This window comes from Rhyacophila brunnea, unplaced genomic scaffold (genome assembly GCF_057557595.1).
Source record: "Rhyacophila brunnea isolate RB1 unplaced genomic scaffold, BYU_Rbru_1.0 scaffold_11, whole genome shotgun sequence".
Taxonomy (NCBI): Eukaryota; Metazoa; Arthropoda; class Insecta; order Trichoptera; family Rhyacophilidae; genus Rhyacophila; species Rhyacophila brunnea.
The window spans coordinates 17,429,895-17,448,576 of NW_028232763.1; the positions used below are offsets into that span (position 1 = coordinate 17,429,895).

Here is an 18,682-nt window from a genome sequence, read left to right on the forward strand (position 1 = left end):
TCATTTCGTATAGCACTATACTTTGAGGTGCCAGGTTCACATTGAGGTAAAATATCTAGAATTAGTGCTATAAGCTTAAAGTAACTTTGTGTGTATACTATTAATACTAATACACTACTACGTAGATAAGTGATAACGTAATATCTCAAATTGTAGGTACTTATAATTAAGAATCCAAAGCATCACATCCATCGGTTTTCATCACTTTAGAATACATCTATCAAAAATGTTCTAAAACAAAAAAAAACTCACATAATTCCTTGTAGGTCATCGGATCTCAATTTGTGATACGCGAGAAATAATGACTGATGGTACGCACATATTTTTTGCGATATATTATATACGTAGTACCTATCTATCTACATTCTACAGTATATAAATTTAGTATGCAAAAGTAGTGCATATTATCATTGCTAAGTCTAGTCCAGACCATTGTAGACATGTTCGTAAATAAATTATTGTATAAACATGTATGAAAACTATTTATTTATTGCCCATGTTTTTTTTTTTGTAATCCACCGCGGGTGGAAAATGTGTGCAAATATGCATACTGACAAACAAGCATTTGTGGCCATCTTTGAGGAAAAATATTTGACTGTTTCATTTGAAGTAGCGATGCATGGGCTTGTGGAATATTATTTTAATGCAAGCACGCAAATTTATACGGTAACGTGGACCGACAAAACTGCTTGTGTAGCAATATTTACAGGTGTGCATCATACGTTGAGTTTCAAGCAAATAATTATTATGCTCAGTAGTCTGCAGTAATTATATAGCGGCAAGAGTTTACAGACCATCGTATAATTTGTTTGCGAGCATATGTATATTGATCTAGACTACTTTTCTGAATATATATATTGTATGATAAAAAGTGTATATTATAATAATATGTATGTATCAATATCCATTGTTGCTAACTAGTTCATATCGACTGAATATTACTTTTGCTGACAGTACCCACTTTTTTTTTGGTAGCAAAACGTAAATGATAAGGTTGACAACCGCTGCTCTGAATATAGTTCAAACTCAAGTATGATATTTACTTCAAATATTTGTAATGTCGCATATAATAAAAATGTACTTTATTATCAGTGGAATGACTGGAATGTCTAAACGTATGTTCTAAACTATTCATGATTTTCCCAAGCATTGATCTATAATAATATACAATAGTTTACAATAATTTTAATGATATCAGTTTTACACCATTCTCTTCACGAATAATTATTTTCCGTATACGGCAGCGACACGTTTATTACTGAACATTTTCTGTTATTATGGCGCCAAATAAATTCTTTGTTTCAATTGGTATAGTTTCAGAACACATATATTATTTCAATACGTATATATTATAATATATATACCTACGTCTTTCATAAACAAAACCATAAAACTGATTTACACGCAACCCTAAAATGTGCTGAGCTTAAACGTTTTGACTTGTCAATATATTCTCGATTTATTATACACCTTTTCATAAAACATAAATCAATGACATTTATAAATATGATGGTTAATTGAATTGGTTCAGTGGAGTACCATTGATATTGTTTACTCTAGTGGTACAAATAGCCTGTTAGAGGGTGGTAAATAATTCGTTACCTACATGAACAGTATATACACACTTTGTTCGTTAAACTTATGTACTCGTATGTACCTACTCAACGGTTACCCTGGCGTGTGACACTGGTCTTTCTTCCCGAAGCTCTGGAATTGATTCCCGATGAGTTTGCAATACATATTTGATGATTTTTTTTAAATTTTACTGCACTACTTTCATTGAAAATGGTAGTCTATTCAGTTGCAGTGTTATAAAAAATTGTTACAAATAATCTGATAATGCTATTGAATTCAGTCATGCTTCATTATATAAAATACAAAATTGATGATATTAAAAAAATCATAAAATTGTGTATATTTTAAATAAAATCATGTGACGTACACTCAAAATCAAGTCGTTGGTGACTTATTCATAATAATAATTATTTCTTTGCAAATCACTGTATCGATTCCTCGCCACTGATTTATAAAAATATTAATGTATTATTTACTATATCAGTGGTGAAAAATATTTTTTGGAAGTATGCAGGCAATGGGTGTCATTTTGCATATGTATGTAGGTAATATCATAGAATAATATTATAGATTTAAGAAAATATATGGCGTTAGTTTTAAAATTCTGGACAACAAACCATAAGAGATCAAATTTCATTGACGATAATATATCGCGATAACTATCATAATTCATAACATTATGTATCAATGCCTCTATTAGTCTGTTATTGATATAATGGAATAATACAATAATTTGTTTTATTAATGTATAAGCTTTAAATAATCGCCTAATAAGGAATTTTTGCCACAGCTTATATGTACTAATATTAAATGTCTAACCAAAGATTCCCAATTAGGCATAATAAATAATAACAAATAATAAAACAATAATTACTCTTTGATGCGAAGACTTTTATATGTGTAATATAATAATATCCAATATCCTTGTTTGTTTTCGTCAACATCCTGCGTTCATCACAACTGCTTAGTCGTCTTATAAATTGATGAGATTATCCCTAAAAGGGGATTCTATGTATTCCCATTAATTCAGGTTTATCTTACTTAGACGGTTTCATCAAATACTATGAGCTTTGTCGTCGTGTGGAGGTTCGCTGAAATTGATAATAATGTGGGGAGTAGAACATTATTAATCTCATTGTGGAAATTGTTATTACCTTCCCATTATTGGTATCGATTACAAGAAGTCTATACGCTTGTGAATATATCGCGTATAATACTCGTATGTCAAAATATGTGTCAGTTCATTTTCGATTACTAATTTTCCATATAAGTAAATATGATTTTTTTATTACTATTGATACTTAAATCCGTGAAGTCACTTCTCAATACCCACCCACTGTGTAAAATTTATGTGGTAAATTCCTCGAGCACATGACTGAATTTTAATAGATGACGTATATAGATCGACCAAAAAACGGTGGCTGTGACATCATAGCCGGCCATCGACGGAACTAAAAATCTCCTTGCCTACACAAAACATTACGCCGTCACAGTCATTGTTGTCACCGTTGCAGTCACCCAGTAAAAATCGGTCGTGTACAGTGGTAGGCTTAAGGACGTGGAGACTTGATGATTTTGAGCCTATATCCTATAACCGTATCATAAAAAATAAAACATTTAAACTAGAGATAACAGTGTTGAGTGAATTCACAAAAATAATAGTGATTTCTTTGTTCATGTACCGACGGATCTATTTTACAACGTTTTTCTTAGCTCGTATTCTTAATTGTCCGGTGGTTCTTTGTCCGATAAAAATCTTGCAATCAATTTTTAACTAACTTCCTGACTAGCTAAACATTTGAAACTTTTAGAATAAATCAAAACACGATGCCAATGCATTTTTTAATACTTTTAGCCATCTTTAAGTAGAATTGAATTCATTTTCAGTTAATTCTGTTTTGTACAAAAAGTTATTTAGACACCATTATTGGTTGCTAAGCGGATGGTCTTAGCAACTAAATTATTAATATATACGTGCCTTACTATGGAAATCAATATGAATGTCAAAATGACATTTCAGTATTATTTCTATCAAGTACAAAATTTTTTGATCATTCGCTGCTGACTAGATAATGATTTTTTAATTACTACCTTTAAAATCCACGTTAATTACATCGATCGGCCGCCTGGTCATTACGCGCCAGATGCGTCTTCAACGTCCAAAGTATTAAGCTAGTCAAGTCTAGTTTATATGATTCAACAGAAAATTTAAAAACGTTGTATATAAAAAGATCTTTTTATCTTGTAATTACTTTTGGTTATTTTATGGGCCCCTTTGATATTATTTGGTGGAATTATGTTACGGGAAATATTTTAGACCTGCTCAATTTTCTGATAAATATGATCGTAGAAAAAGTAGAATTGAATTCATTTTCAGTTAATTCTGTTTTGTACAAAAAGTTATTTAGACACCATTATTGGTTACTAAGCGGATGGTCTTAGCAACTAAATTATTAATATATACGTGCCTTACTATGGAAATCAATATGAATGTCAAAATGACATTTCAGTATTATTTCTATCAAGTACAAAATTTTTTGATCATTCGCTGCTGACTAGATAATGATTTTTTAATTACTACCTTTAAAATCCACGTTAATTACGTCGATCGGCCGCCTGGTCATTACGCGCCAGATGCGTCTTCAACGTCCAAAGTATTAAGCTAGTCAAGTCTAGTTTATATGATTCAACAGAAAATTTAAAAACGTTGTATATAAAAAGATCTTTTTATCTTGTAATTACTTTTGGTTATTTTATGGGCCCCTTTGATATTATTTGGTGGAATTATGTTACGGGAAATATTTTAGACCTGCTCAATTTTCTGATAAATATGATCGTAGAAAAAGTAGAATTGAATTCATTTTCAGTTAATTCTGTTTTGTACAAAAAGTTATTTAGACACCATTATTGGTTGCTAAGCGGATGGTCTTAGCAACTAAATTATTAATATATACGTGCCTTACTATGGAAATCAATATGAATGTCAAAATGACATTTCAGTATTATTTCTATCAAGTACAAAATTTTTTGATCATTCGCTGCTGACTAGATAATGATTTTTTAATTACTACCTTTAAAATCCACGTTAATTACATCGATCGGCCGCCTGGTCATTACGCGCCAGATGCGTCTTCAACGTCCAAAGTATTAAGCTAGTCAAGTCTAGTTTATATGATTCAACAGAAAATTTAAAAACGTTGTATATAAAAAGATCTTTTTATCTTGTAATTACTTATGGTTATTTTATGGGCCCCTTTGATATTATTTGGTGGAATTATGTTACGGGAAATATTTTAGACCTGCTCAATTTTCTGATAAATATGATTTTTTTTTTAATTTTAGTATAACTTATTAAATTGTATGACCCGATTTTAACTGTTTCGAGATCCCTTTTTAAATCTCCTGAAGAGTCTATTGCGTCATGTGCGACAAAACAACCACCATTAGTTGTGTTTTCGACCATAGTTTACTGAGTATGGTTGAAATACACACTACTAATTTGCACCTTATGATATTGTCGGTCCTCATCACCTAAATCATCAATTTAATTAAGGTAGCACTGCACATGAATTTGGTCTTGCATAGGTACACATAACACATTATATGCATAGGTATGTGTTATGAATTAATCTGATAATACGCCGTGTAAATTATCAAGTATGTCATTATAAAAAATATTTGGGTAACGTTTTAGAATTTCGCTTGCGTAGGTAACAAAAATATATTTAATCGTCCTGTTATATTTACCAAAAAACATTTATATACCTACATAAATCTGTGAATATTAATCATTCTTAAATTTTAATATTATAGCGTGCTGAAATACATTATGGTCATACGGTATGCAATTTTTTTACAATTAAACAAGTTTGCCTTTTTCTGACTCGTTAAATAAATATTTTTTAAGAACTTACTACTTGTATCATATTATTTTTGGTAAAGTATTTCTTAGATTTATGCAACCTGTCGATTTTCTCCTGAATATCCTCGATTGCGTTGTCATATAAGACAGCGTCGTCTGCGTATTCCAGGTCATACAGTTTCACCATGGGTGTAACAGATTGTAATATATTAAATAAAATAATTCATGTCAAAAGAAAACATTTCCAGTTGGACGTACGTAAACGGTTTTTAAAAACGAAACGAAAAACAACACACACTACGATAGTGACAATGTGTTAGGTATATAAACCTAATGTAAGTATCAAACGTCAATTTAGTATATTATATTATTATTCGTCTTTTAAAAATTGAGAGGTCGTCTTTGAAGCCACGGATCACGGGTTCAATCCCGCGGCTAAACAAAAAATGTGTTTAATCATTTTCGGAGATACAATAGATTGGGCAAATTAATATCAAAAACCATTTACCCTAAAACATCTCTTATTCTATTCTTATATTTATTAATTATAATATCATTTGCTTAGGAACGAAAATCGGGTACAGTACGGTTATGAGGAATACAGCGGAAAACACATTTTGAAAATAACCGATATACTGGATTATTTGTTAGTTTGGGTTAGGTTTGGTTAGGTTAATCTAACAAATAATCCAGTATATCGGGTATTTTCAAAATGTGTTTTCCGCTGTATTCCTCATAACCGAACTGTACCGAAAATTGTAATAAGCTGAATATTTTTATTTATCTATTACTTTCGTATAGAATCATCTGAAACTTTCTTATTACGTCAATGTTGAGCCCTAGTTATGTTTGTCTAAATATTACGTTATGTAATGATAATGATAAATAGATAAATGACGATTTCAAGCCTAATAATAAAGGTTTTGCTAATTTATTACATTGTAATTTCATTACTTATGAGTGTAATAATACATCGATTCTCATTATTAGCGGAAAATGTGGTATACGTAGTGTGTTAATCAAACTCTCGTCTTCAGATTAATAATGAGTAAATGCTTAATAATCACTTAGTACCACTGATTCACACGTTGTATTGTATAATTATATTACGAAGAAGCGCTACAATGCTACAAAGTCAAAGCGTGGCAACAGCCGTTATATTGCATAAATTAATAGATCTGTATAAATACATAGATACCTTATTAATTAGTTTTTTAATTCAATTATTGTCACCTACCTGTCGGAATTTAATTTAAATTGTCACAATTTTGTGGTATATAAATCTATAATGATGACAGTGTTTATTAAATCGAACACTTTTAATACTTGATAACTAATCGAAATAGTTTTTTACACCTAAAACAAAATATATATTATTGTCTCTCTGAACAGTAGTTTTAAGTTAACGGTACAACTTGTTTATCAAAATATGATAATAAAATATAGGTAGGTACTTAAGTATCAGAATACTTACAAAGATATGCCACGTAATATAATAATAATAATAAACGCAATGTAACTTTCCTACTTTGGACAATGTTAGTAATAACTAATAATATTATAGTATACAGGTACCTGCGTTATCTATCTGTAGCCACTATCATTTTTCACATACGGCAGTGCTTTCTTGCTATCTATATTGATTGAAAAACCCCTGTCAGTCAAAACTGTTCCACGGAAACCAAGTATCAAACAAATTTGACATTTTAATAATTTCATTCGTTGCTCGTAGTTGATTATAAAAAATATTTTTTTTTTTTCATAATATCTACACCATGTAATAATAATAATATTTAGGTAGATATTGTGTGTTTTAAGACCGTTTTTATATATATTTTTTCTACACTAAAGAAATATCAAATATCGATGAGTTAGTACACAGATGTCGTAAGCCTTATTTTGTGTATTATGTGAAAATCGAATTAATTGAAAACCAAATGCGAAATGGACATGTCACGTATTTGAAAGATACACTATTATCTTCTCAAATACTCCATCTGGAATACAATAGTTTTATATTATAATGGTATGATGTTATTAAGGTGTTTTATATCGTATATTATAACTGAATTTCGTGGGTCCCAACTCAACTCCCATAAGTAGGTACCTGTATACCTATATGTACATAATAATAATATATACAGTAGCGAATGGTGAAGGTAGGCTGTTAAGATCCGCCATAAATAGTGCACATGAAACTTTGTTAGTCTTACGGCTTGGTTTTCTCAGTGTAATTGAATTTTATAAACTAACCAACACCATCTGTAATTAATTATAGTATTAATTCAATGAAAACAAATACGAATGACTGACAAAGTTTAGTGTGCACTATTTATGGCGGATTATCTTAACAGCCTACATCCGCCCTTCGCCACTGATATATTGTACAATATGACATCGCGGTTAGTTTTAAATTTTCAAATACAACACCAATCGATACGTTTCAGAGAATTTAAATTACAATATGATTAGGTTTGTGAGTTAAAAAGGTTGAGAACGAATGCGAAAGCGCTTACACTACCAAAATGTGTGATATTCTTTTATAAATAATATCGACCGTTACAGCAGTACCGTTTTGCTGTAAATTGAGGCTCTGATAACATTGTCGTTTGTTTACACTACACTTCAAAAGGTATTTTAATAAAATGCTCTCTCTTCCTCCACCCACACACGCACCGTTATGATAAGGAACACAAAATGATAGCAACAAAGGGGCGATCTAATGAAAAAAGAATGAAAACAGATAACGGTTTATTTATAATGTGATTTTTACAAAGTCTCAAACTTTTTCATTCGGGCAGACTAATTATTTTAATTAAAACCTGTTTGTAAACACAGCAATTTGTAATTAAAATTTTCATTGACCTTTCACACAGAAAGAATCCAATTTTATCGCGTTTTTGATCATTTAAAAACAGTATTAAAAAAACTTTGTATCATTTAGATTTGTACAATATAAAGGCGTATTTTCACAGAGAAAAATGTAGAATGAAAAAAAAAGTTGCAAACCTAATAGATTATGTCATACTTTATTATAACATACATTATTCTGGTGATGAACTATGTTGGTGACATTTATATTACCTACTTACAAGTTCAATAAAGCGAATAGCAATCGCATCTTCATTAATCGCATTTTTAAAGATATAATTAACTAATCGAGCCGTGTTGCCAATGTTATGATGTTTACAACTCAGACCACTACTTAATGTAATTTAGTAACTTTATAATTCGTAAAATTGGTCAACACCGAAAATAGAAAAAACTTAATGAACCCAATGGCTTGAAAATAGTATATTGCTAAACATCATTATTGTAAAAATTGATTTCAATACGTCGTCATTAACCATACCTATCTATGATAATATGCTTATGAGTTGTGATAACTTTTAAATTTAACGATTACTCATTTATATATGTATGTAAATACCAACTAGCTTCTAAAAATAACTTTGCTGTATGCACAGTATAACTTCAATACAATATCTATCGGGTACAGTACATCTATGAGAAGGATCCCTAGTCATAGTCAAATTGCCAGAAGATGCAATAATGTATATGTATGCTCAATATCGATAGATTGAATAATGAATAAGAAAAAACTTTAAGAGTTTTGTGTGCTAGCTCTTTAAAGAGTCTGGTAATTATGAAGAAATTTTTAGATACTTTATGTCCCAGAAACAGGAAATGATCCAACCAGTAGATATTGTGGACATGGACTTTCATTTTCATATAGCACTAACCAATTCGGCGCGGTTTTCGTCCATTCTTAGATTTGTAAAATTACTGACATTCGGAAATGGTAATATTATATTCGTGTAAAAATGATAGATGATGTTAAATCTTATTTGACGATCGTATGTTTTAGTTTAATTATCTAAAGTAGGTTTCTTTAAATACAGAATTTATATGGTTATTCCTAAAAGAAATATTATATATATATATATAGGTTTATAGCGTTTTCTCGACACCTTAGTATTGAGTATTTGAGAGCATCGAAAGCCCATTGTATATTTTGATTTTCCGAGTGACACTCGTGATGGAAAGTATCGGTATTTTACGCAACGTAAAATCATTGTATCTGCCGCTATCACTCTCTCCCTCGGGGGCGCCAGGCAATTTTCTCCTGTATTAATTATTCTCGGAGTCTTTGCAAATAGCTCTCGGCTTAGAAGTAGCTCACCCCGCCCCGTCAACAAGTTAGTAGTCGCAGTCCGCGTAGTTAATTAACTAAGCAAAGATAACAGCTTATTTTTAAAGTGTCAACAACGATAACGGCGGCAATTACGCCGACGCAGCTTTCCACTGCGTCGCTTACTTACTCTTCGCCGTCGGAAAATCTCTCGAGAATTGCGTACCTACCGATGTCTCTTCTTTTAAGCTCATTTTTTACGCCACACTTCACACCGATATAATCAAGCGCTGAATGTAAATGAGATGTTTCCTACAGATTAACTTGTATTCATTATGTGGCTTTATACTTCAATTACATCTCTTAAGTCCAATATAGTAATATGCTTGTAATAATTTTTATTTCGATTTATTCATTTTTTTTTTACATATTGTGGAAATTACAAATTATAAGTTTAAGACGTTCACAATATGACATGGAAACATTATTATAAAGGCAAAGGAAAAGTAATAAAAGGGATAAAAATGAAAATATAAAAAGAGAACATAATATAAGCATACAAAAGCAGTGAAAATACAATCATACATATTATAGAAGTTCAAAGAAGTACACCGAGTTTTCTAATGAGACCCTATTTTAAAAATTTATAAAATAGCGTCCACCTAAACTCACCTAACTTATTCATTTAATTTTATTTATTTATTACACATTATTTTTTTTAAGCATTGGTAACAATCTTAAATCTATACCCATTGCATTACATATAGATACATTTTTTATAATTGGTATGCTTCTGGGATTTTTATATTTTACGTTCTAAAATTTTACCCATTATTCTTTTGAATAAAAAAGAGTTTAATTAATGTATTTAAATTATATACATACAACATTAGCATGAGCTTTGATAGTTTTATATGACAAGACTTGGTATTCTATACATATTAAAATAATTTTGAAACGACACGTGTTCCGCTTACAAAATAAGCTTTATCCAGTATGAGTAATAGAATTTACTAACATCTTTTAAAGTTAGCTGTATGAACGAAACACGTACCTACTGTAAAATATCGAATCTCTGCTAGATGATGTCCTCTTCATGGTAATTCCATGCACCTGGGACATAGTTGCTTCTTCCTCTGTTTCTCTATATATTGATCTAGAGCGTATCTCTTCTATGCCCATTTTGATGTAAGATTTTTAACCAACTATATTTTACTATTATCTTAATTAATCTTTATACATATAAAATTAATTTTAAATTTCCAAGATATTCTTGAAATACTTAACGGCCCACGTGCTCGTCGTAGGTCAAAATTGAGTTTTTATTGTATTTTCAAACCATGATCCTGGACACTCCTTAAACGTTGTAGATAATCTATTTATATAATTTTAAAGCCTTATTATCCTTTATAGTTATTTTAAACATTTGATGACTGCATAAAGTATTTTTGTTACATAAAATAGTATTCTTTTAAACCTCTCGCTCTAATGTTTTAGAATATAGTCATATTTCGGTACATAACTGTGCAGTGGTGTTAAGATTTTTTACGTTTATTAAGTTTTAAACGCATTTATGAAACCATTAGTATAATTTATTACGAGATAATTTTTGTAAAATATTCACGATAAAAAATTATATTGATAATCTCTGTGATCCCAAATTTGACAAGAATTAGGCATTTTATTATTCAAAAAATCGGCAAGATTAACACATTTGAAGATGATTCTAAAGAAACTTATTATAAGCTATGTCTTTGACCATTCAAGTGTGATAAACATTTTATGAATAATGATTGCTTTATAATAATTATTGACCTAAGAATAAGGTAGTGTTTTTTTGAAATACGCCATTTCTTTTGTCATTCCCTAGTGGTTAAGCTACAACATACGGCCGTAGCCGTAAATTGACAAACTATAATTAAAGTAGGGAGTAAAATTATGTTAACGCGCGTGTTTGAACATGTACCGTGTTTAAAATAACTATAAAGGATAATAAGGCTTCAAAATTATATAAATAGATTATCTACAACGTTTAAGGAGTGTCCAGGATCATGGTTTGAAAATACAATAAAAACTCAATTTTGACCTTCGACGAGCATGTCCCCCCTATGTTATCGAGTCATATAAGCATTTTACCTAATTTCTTTACTAAGGTTAAACCGACCTCTTCAGATTTTACTCCGTTTTGAATTATATTGTAATTTATAGAACCATACTGCTGTTATTTTTTATTATACTTATAATATATTATATCAAAGTATTTTTTTATATATACACTATATTTATATAATGGTGTTTAAAAATATTGTAACAGTAAATCAAAATTAACTAAACATATAATTATAATGCAATCCCAGTTTGAATATTTAAATGTACATATTTTTAAATATTCCAAATATTATTATAATATCACTATCACACGATCACCATTGATTATTATAGTATGTTGCCAGTGACTATCTTCCAGTTCCAGATATTACATAACCAAATCCTTGATTATTTTAATCAGAGACTATTTATATCTAAGACTTTTTTGGTATACCACTATATTTATATAATATGGTTAACGAAGTTTAATGCTGTGTAATATTTCTGTTCGATTATCTATAATCTTACTAAATCGATATCAACATTAATTTTTTATCAAACTATCTTATACATTTCAACTCTTTTCATTGTAATTTCTAATAGTTTAATCTTTTATTTGATTAGTAAAAATAATATCCGTTTCCATTCTTGAAACTAGGTGCCACGTAACACATATTGAGTTACTATCGTTCGCAGCATATTTGCTTTGTTGTGTACACAGACACTCTTATCTTGGTGGGCTAAATATTTTTGATAGTATCCTCAAAACTACACTCACATTGTATGTAATAGCAGGTGTCTGAATACAAAACTGAATTCAACACTGGAATATCATAAAAATTTTGTTAAATGATTTTCCTATGTTTGTATGTATTTTGAATTTCTTATATGCAATATTGTTTATAGAATGTATATTTTAAGTTAATACCACAGTGGATTCTGGCACTACATCAATGTTTTTTGCTTACTAAATTATTTATTTGAATATTTCATGCATAATAATCAGTATTCAATCTATTCAAAAACTACAGTTTTATGCAAAGATATTAATGAAAATCATTTTCTGAAATTGATCTTAAATTTATTAAAACGAAGCATTTTCATTCAAACTCGAAAAAACCATAAATGCATTCATTGTTTGTTTAATATGAAAAATGGTATGTACTACGAAAACTCCATTTGACATAAAAAAGATTTCTTCAGTATATTTGGTTTTTTCCCATTTAACTACACTCTTTTATTGCACTGTGCAATTTCATACAAAAAATAATATAAAATAATATGTAATATATTTTATAAAAGGTGTGTAAAATTTGGGGAAAAAGCATTCTAGATAATTGTATCAATATACTTCCTAAAATAAGTATATTTTATTATAAAAATTATGCTAAATAATCTAAAACATTAGTGGAGTAGATGCTTTAATAGAGATTACTTATCTAATAATTAAAATCAAGGCGGATAACTGCTAACCTTTCGGTTATGTTTAAAAACATAAATTTTACCTTCGACTGTGCCGAAATGTTGAGTATGATCCAATTTCCAACAATTTCACTGTTTATTCGTCATTTCCAAGGATTAATTGTTTTTCGAATACTTATTATATTGGCATGTTCAATACCTCTATTCAGGCATTCAAGCTTTAGATTAAATAATGTTCTTGTTTTCATAATTTGATATGCTAATTTTATGTTATTGTACTTTTTTTATATATATATTTATATTTTAACTTAATGTTGCTGTTGTATAAATTATACATTACTCTAATGATATTTTTATTATTTTTTAGTCTTTTTTACTGTTGTATTTTATATATTCTATTTCATATGTGCATTAGTCGTTTATAAATGAAATAAATATACCTACATAACATCCTGTGATGAAAAAAATAATAATCTGTTTCAAATATGTTTTTACCTTTAGCATCCACAGCGAAATACTGATTCATAATAGACAGACAATAAATTTAGATTAATGATAAAGAAAAGAAAAAAACAGTGCTAAAAGTGCAGTGTCTCAAAATAAATAAAGAACCATCACAGTGTCTGTAATTTTCGAAACACCTGATAGACTATCATCACGTGGATGTTTCAGGCTGTGCACCGATTGGCTCTTGTACGAAGCAAAGAGCTGGCAACCTCGCCCCTAGAGCCGCTAGATTATCAGCCAGAACCCGTTGATAAGATTAGATAAGAGCGGCGATGATAGCGACGGCAAAGGCGGCGGCGGCGGCAACGGGCGGCTGAGCGGCTCGCGGCCCTGCGGCTCGCGATGCCTGCGGCCCCCCCGATCGCCGCCCGCCGCTGCCGCGGAGCCAGCCCCAAACCCAGGCCGCCCAGGTGACACCTGCGCCCACACTCACACCTCAAGCGCCCTGCACGGACGACAGGTTGACAATCATAGACGCTCCCACGAAGTGAACATAGAAAAAAGACACTTAGTGATTTAGTAACGTACTATATAAATATTATTAATAAATTATTAAAAGAATAATGAACGCAAGTGCCAAGTGATAAGTTTTTTTTTGTTTGAAACTGTAATTAATTTCTACTACGAGTAGAGTTTGTAGCTGGGTGTTTTAAGTAATTGGCAGCGTTAAGACGTTGTTCGAGTTGTCCGCTGGCGGAGGAGCGAGCGGACGGCCGCGAAAGTGTCTCTGAATTTGGGGTCGCCCGTCGGCGCAGCGGCGGCCTTAGCGGTCGGCAGCCTTCTAAGGGAGGCCGTTCGCGGCGCCCGCTACGCGCCCCTACCCGCATCTCCTCCGAAGCGGCGTCGCGACGTCTTGTTCTGCGCGATGCTGCACACCCTCGACGCGCTCGCGGGCAAGATCTCGCCCGGCGCGCTCGACGGCAACGCCAACCGACTGCCCGCGCACACCAAGGGCTCATTGCCAGTCATCAAGGCCGACCATTCGCCGACTGAGTGAGTAAAACTATCTCTATTTGGAGAAAAACAACACTTTCTTTAATATGCTCATCATTTTGTTTCCAGAGAATTACTTTTCATTTTGACATTCGACTTATATCCATTTCAGCTATCCCAGCATTATTGGACGATTGAGATCTTTGTAAGCTGTATAGATAACCCTGGACTCATAATGAAGATTGATCAAGCATCGAGTGTTCTCCTTTTTTCACCATGCATGCTGTCAATCATGGCCAGTCTTTTCATGTTGTCACTCTACCTAAAATCACATGTCACAAGAGTTCATTTCATACATAATATCATATTAAGATTATTTTTTTATCTTTAGCTCTTCAAGAAAGGATTTATTAGTACGCCTAATAGTCCCAATCGGGGTTTTGTGGAACCCTTGGGCTCTGCAAGGCGTGTTAAGGGCTCTGATTCGGTAAAATATAATATGTCTTAATAAATTTTGTAATTGAGTAATGATAATAGTTTAACGTGACTAATTATTGTAAAGTAACTCTAAGATAAAAATAGAGTATTCCAGTTGTCAGTAATAAAGGTCACCGCCCACCATATTACACTGCTCATTATATCCCTGTAAAAATGCTTACAATTTGTACAAGAACCTTATTGTCACAGCACAGAAAAGACTTATTATTTTACTATATTATATTATATTTACTGTATTAATTGGCCTACCCAATACATTTAGATAAAATCTATGTTAAAATAACGCTTAAAAAAATTGCCTGCAGAGCTAATACACTTTTAACTTAGAGACTAATAATCTTTTGTCTATTTAAAGGCCTGTTAAGCAGTATTTTGTTTCAGTATATCACTACATATTGCTTTACACGTACATTTACTATAATTTCCTTATCCAGAATATAATATTTGTAGGGCGTAGGGGTTCTTCGAGTTTCTATAAAATGTCTCAAGTGTTCCGCCAAAAATGATGGGAATCACTGGTACAGAAGACTCAGATCATGCGCACCTCCAACACTATATGGCAATAGCATTATTTTTTTTTTCGATCCGCTGTTTCTATAGTTCTTATTTCGCTCATTTTCACATTGCACTCTTATCTATCGTTTTCTTATTTTTACAATGCATATTCCATCATCATATGAAATGTTAATTGGACTAAATCATGCACCATCCTTAGGATGAGAGACACTTTCGATGCCATTTTCTAAAAAGTTGTTTCATTAAATCGTCATTCATTATATTCGTCTTAGTTGCTTAGTGGCACGCTCTTCACATGATGAACTATGTCAGCCATGTCTTATGGATTCCCCGTTATGTGTGTGTTTTCATCAGCGTATTTAAGAGTAGGTCTTTTGCCTCATACGAAAACTCCTCCGATCTAACCTTCCAATATAACGCATTATAAATTTCTCGTAAATATTAAAACAGTCGTGAGAGACGATGTATCATTGCCGTACTGTTTTCTGTGTGATAAATTTGTTACGCGCAAGTTATTGCCATGTTCTTGGAGTATGGTTGTCGGATAATGACGTGAGAAGGTGCATCGGGACTCCCATATTTGTCAGCACATCCTATTCCTAACCAATACAGCCAAAGGATTTTTTATAATACGAGTATATAAAACAAAGAACTGAAACTCATTGACGTCTGAAACTTAATATTCTTCTCAATTAGTTGACCTTCGTTTTTCATATTTTTTTTCCTTTATGCATTTTACTTTGACAAAGCCAGCACTCTCTGTCGATATCTCCTTTCCGATATAGTTATGTAGATGTTATTTCGATATGTAAATTGGTATTTTTCTAGTACCCACTTTGTATGACTGTTACTATTCTACAATTTATTCTCCCACTGTTTTGTTGATCGTTTTTTCATGAAGGCAATAAAATACAGATTCTTTCCAATATTGAGACCGTTTTTGGGTTTTCCAATTTTTTACAGGTTTTTCATACCAGTTTGATACCTTTCTCTCCAAATAGTTTTAACAATTCTACCGGAATTTCATAATTTCTTGGGAGTCCATTTTCAAGTTTTTATGGTATCATTAGTACCTACCATGGTTTTGCAGATGTTGCACTAAAATAACTGCACTGCACTTAATTTTAACTTCAAAATATTTTTCTTTGTTTTCGCACCAAACCAACTAAGTGATTTATTGCTACGCCTGTTTATTTTCTCAAACTTCCTCCTTATGTTTTTAGTGAGTAAATTGTGATCAACATCATAATTCGACCTACGTAAGTTGTTTATTTTTCAGCATTCTAGGGCATCATTTAATTATTAATTTATATAATACCATTTTTGTTATATTTTTTGTTTTTATTAACAACTGACAGTATTATAGTAAAGGACTTGTAAAGGTTATCTACATACTATAATATACTATTATACTTTGATCGTCTGATATTTTACTCATTCTTTCAATAAAAGGCTATGTTTTTAAATAAAAAAAATATCGCGACTAAATTTTCTGCTTACGTGTATTGAAATGAATTCAAATTGGATATAACTTTCAAATAACCGGAAAATTTCCATCGGCCGCATCGGCTTACGTTTTGCGGTCCAGATATTTTATTTAATATATGTTTCCGTTTCCTAAAAGCGTATTCAAATTGACGTGCTATCGCAGTGGATAAAACCTTTTTTTCGAGGAACTTTCCTCTGTATCCAGTTAGACTCGTTCGGTAGCCGAAACCCTATTTCCCCCGTCTATTCCATTGCCACCCTGATTTCGCTTCAGACCGTGGAAACATCTTATTGACTCCTTCCATATTCAATGGGATTCATAAAAAAATCATAGCAGTGTTGCCATGGTGCGGTAGAGAGACGTTCCAGTCATCCTACAGGATTACTTGAGAAAATGACCCAAGTGAATGGAAGGAGATATCAGGTAGACCAGACTGGATTTACTTTATTTAACGTAGGTTCAGTACCTATTGTTGATTTTTAAAACTTACATATTGTATTTATTAAGTTATTGTTGTAATTTTTTCATCTAAACCGTATAATAAATAGTATGCTCATTATTATCGATTTTTTTCCAAACATTATATTTGCTATGAAGAGTTAAAAATACAGTAAAGTTAAAGAAAATAACACTGTTTAAAGACGTAGGTATTATATCGTCTTGTAAATATTAAAATATCAGAAAACAGGAATCTTTTATAATAATTTACCTTTAATCTATTAATATGCCTACCAGTGAAGTTATCAAATCAAAAATATAAAATTAAATGATAATTATATACCTAGAAAATTTCTAGTATCGAAATTCGATGATAAAATGTTTTTATACTAAACTACCCATAATCCATAACTGCGCATCTTTCTATACATAAGATCGGCCGCTATCGGCGGTTATCGAGAGTAGTTTATAATACATTTGTATTGAGGTATTATAATTGTTACGATGAGTTAGCCGTCTAAGCAGTTAAAACTGTCTATCTCGCTCTAAAAGTTAGCACAGCCAAGAGAGGTGCTGTTAAAACATAGCACTTATTGTAACAATATAACTAACTTATTGTAAAAATTAAAATACTTCAATAAAAAAATATGAAAACTACCCTCGATAGCCACCAATAGCGGCCGATAGCAGTATTGTGTATATAATAGATACGCTGGAGGTTTTACAGCGATATGACATTAACAAAAGATTAGTAAAGTTATCGAGACCTCCATATTTGGAGTATTGAACAGCCCAATTTTAATAGAATGTAACATCATGTTTACCAAATTTCAATTTTTTGTGAAAATTGAACATATAAACTTTATATAACAATGTTGGAGATTTTAACTTATCTTTTTATATTGTAGATTAGATTCAGAGATTATTTCATTGAATTGGATAATTTTTGGTTACTTAGGGTAAGTGTTTTTCAATCATCAAATACGTATTGAACAAATAGGCAACATCTGCATTGACAAATATTTTGATTTGAACCTACAGCACAGTGGTGATGACAAAATTTACTTGAATCAAATTCACCCGTCCAATATATGCAGCCTTTATAGCCAATGCAGATTTTATTCCAATGATATTGAGAGAGAGAGTAGAATAGAATTGGTGGGTTGGCAATAGTACGTGTGTACCCACCTCGGGAGCGGACGAATTCGGATATTGGGAGATT

The 18,682-nt window shown here is 31.3% G+C and overlaps 1 protein-coding gene across 11 annotated transcripts in view; it reads left to right on the top strand.

Annotated features, from left to right (window-relative positions):
• Positions 1 to 18,682, top strand: part of LOC147078430 (CUGBP Elav-like family member 1) — an 807,474-nt gene that overhangs the window by 658,623 nt on the left and 130,169 nt on the right. For 2 of the 11 annotated variants that reach the window (XM_085959447.1, XM_085959455.1), the window contains exon 1: positions 14,159 to 14,579. The exons of 7 other annotated variants lie outside the window; for them this stretch is intronic. In XM_085959447.1, coding sequence (XP_085815573.1) covers positions 14,452 to 14,579 — 128 coding nt within the window. In that variant the 5' untranslated portion in view covers positions 14,159 to 14,451. Of the gene's footprint in view, positions 1 to 14,017; positions 14,580 to 18,682 lie in introns of those variants that run through there. 2 more of the 11 variants (XM_085959464.1, XM_085959474.1) reach the window with 2 other exon arrangements.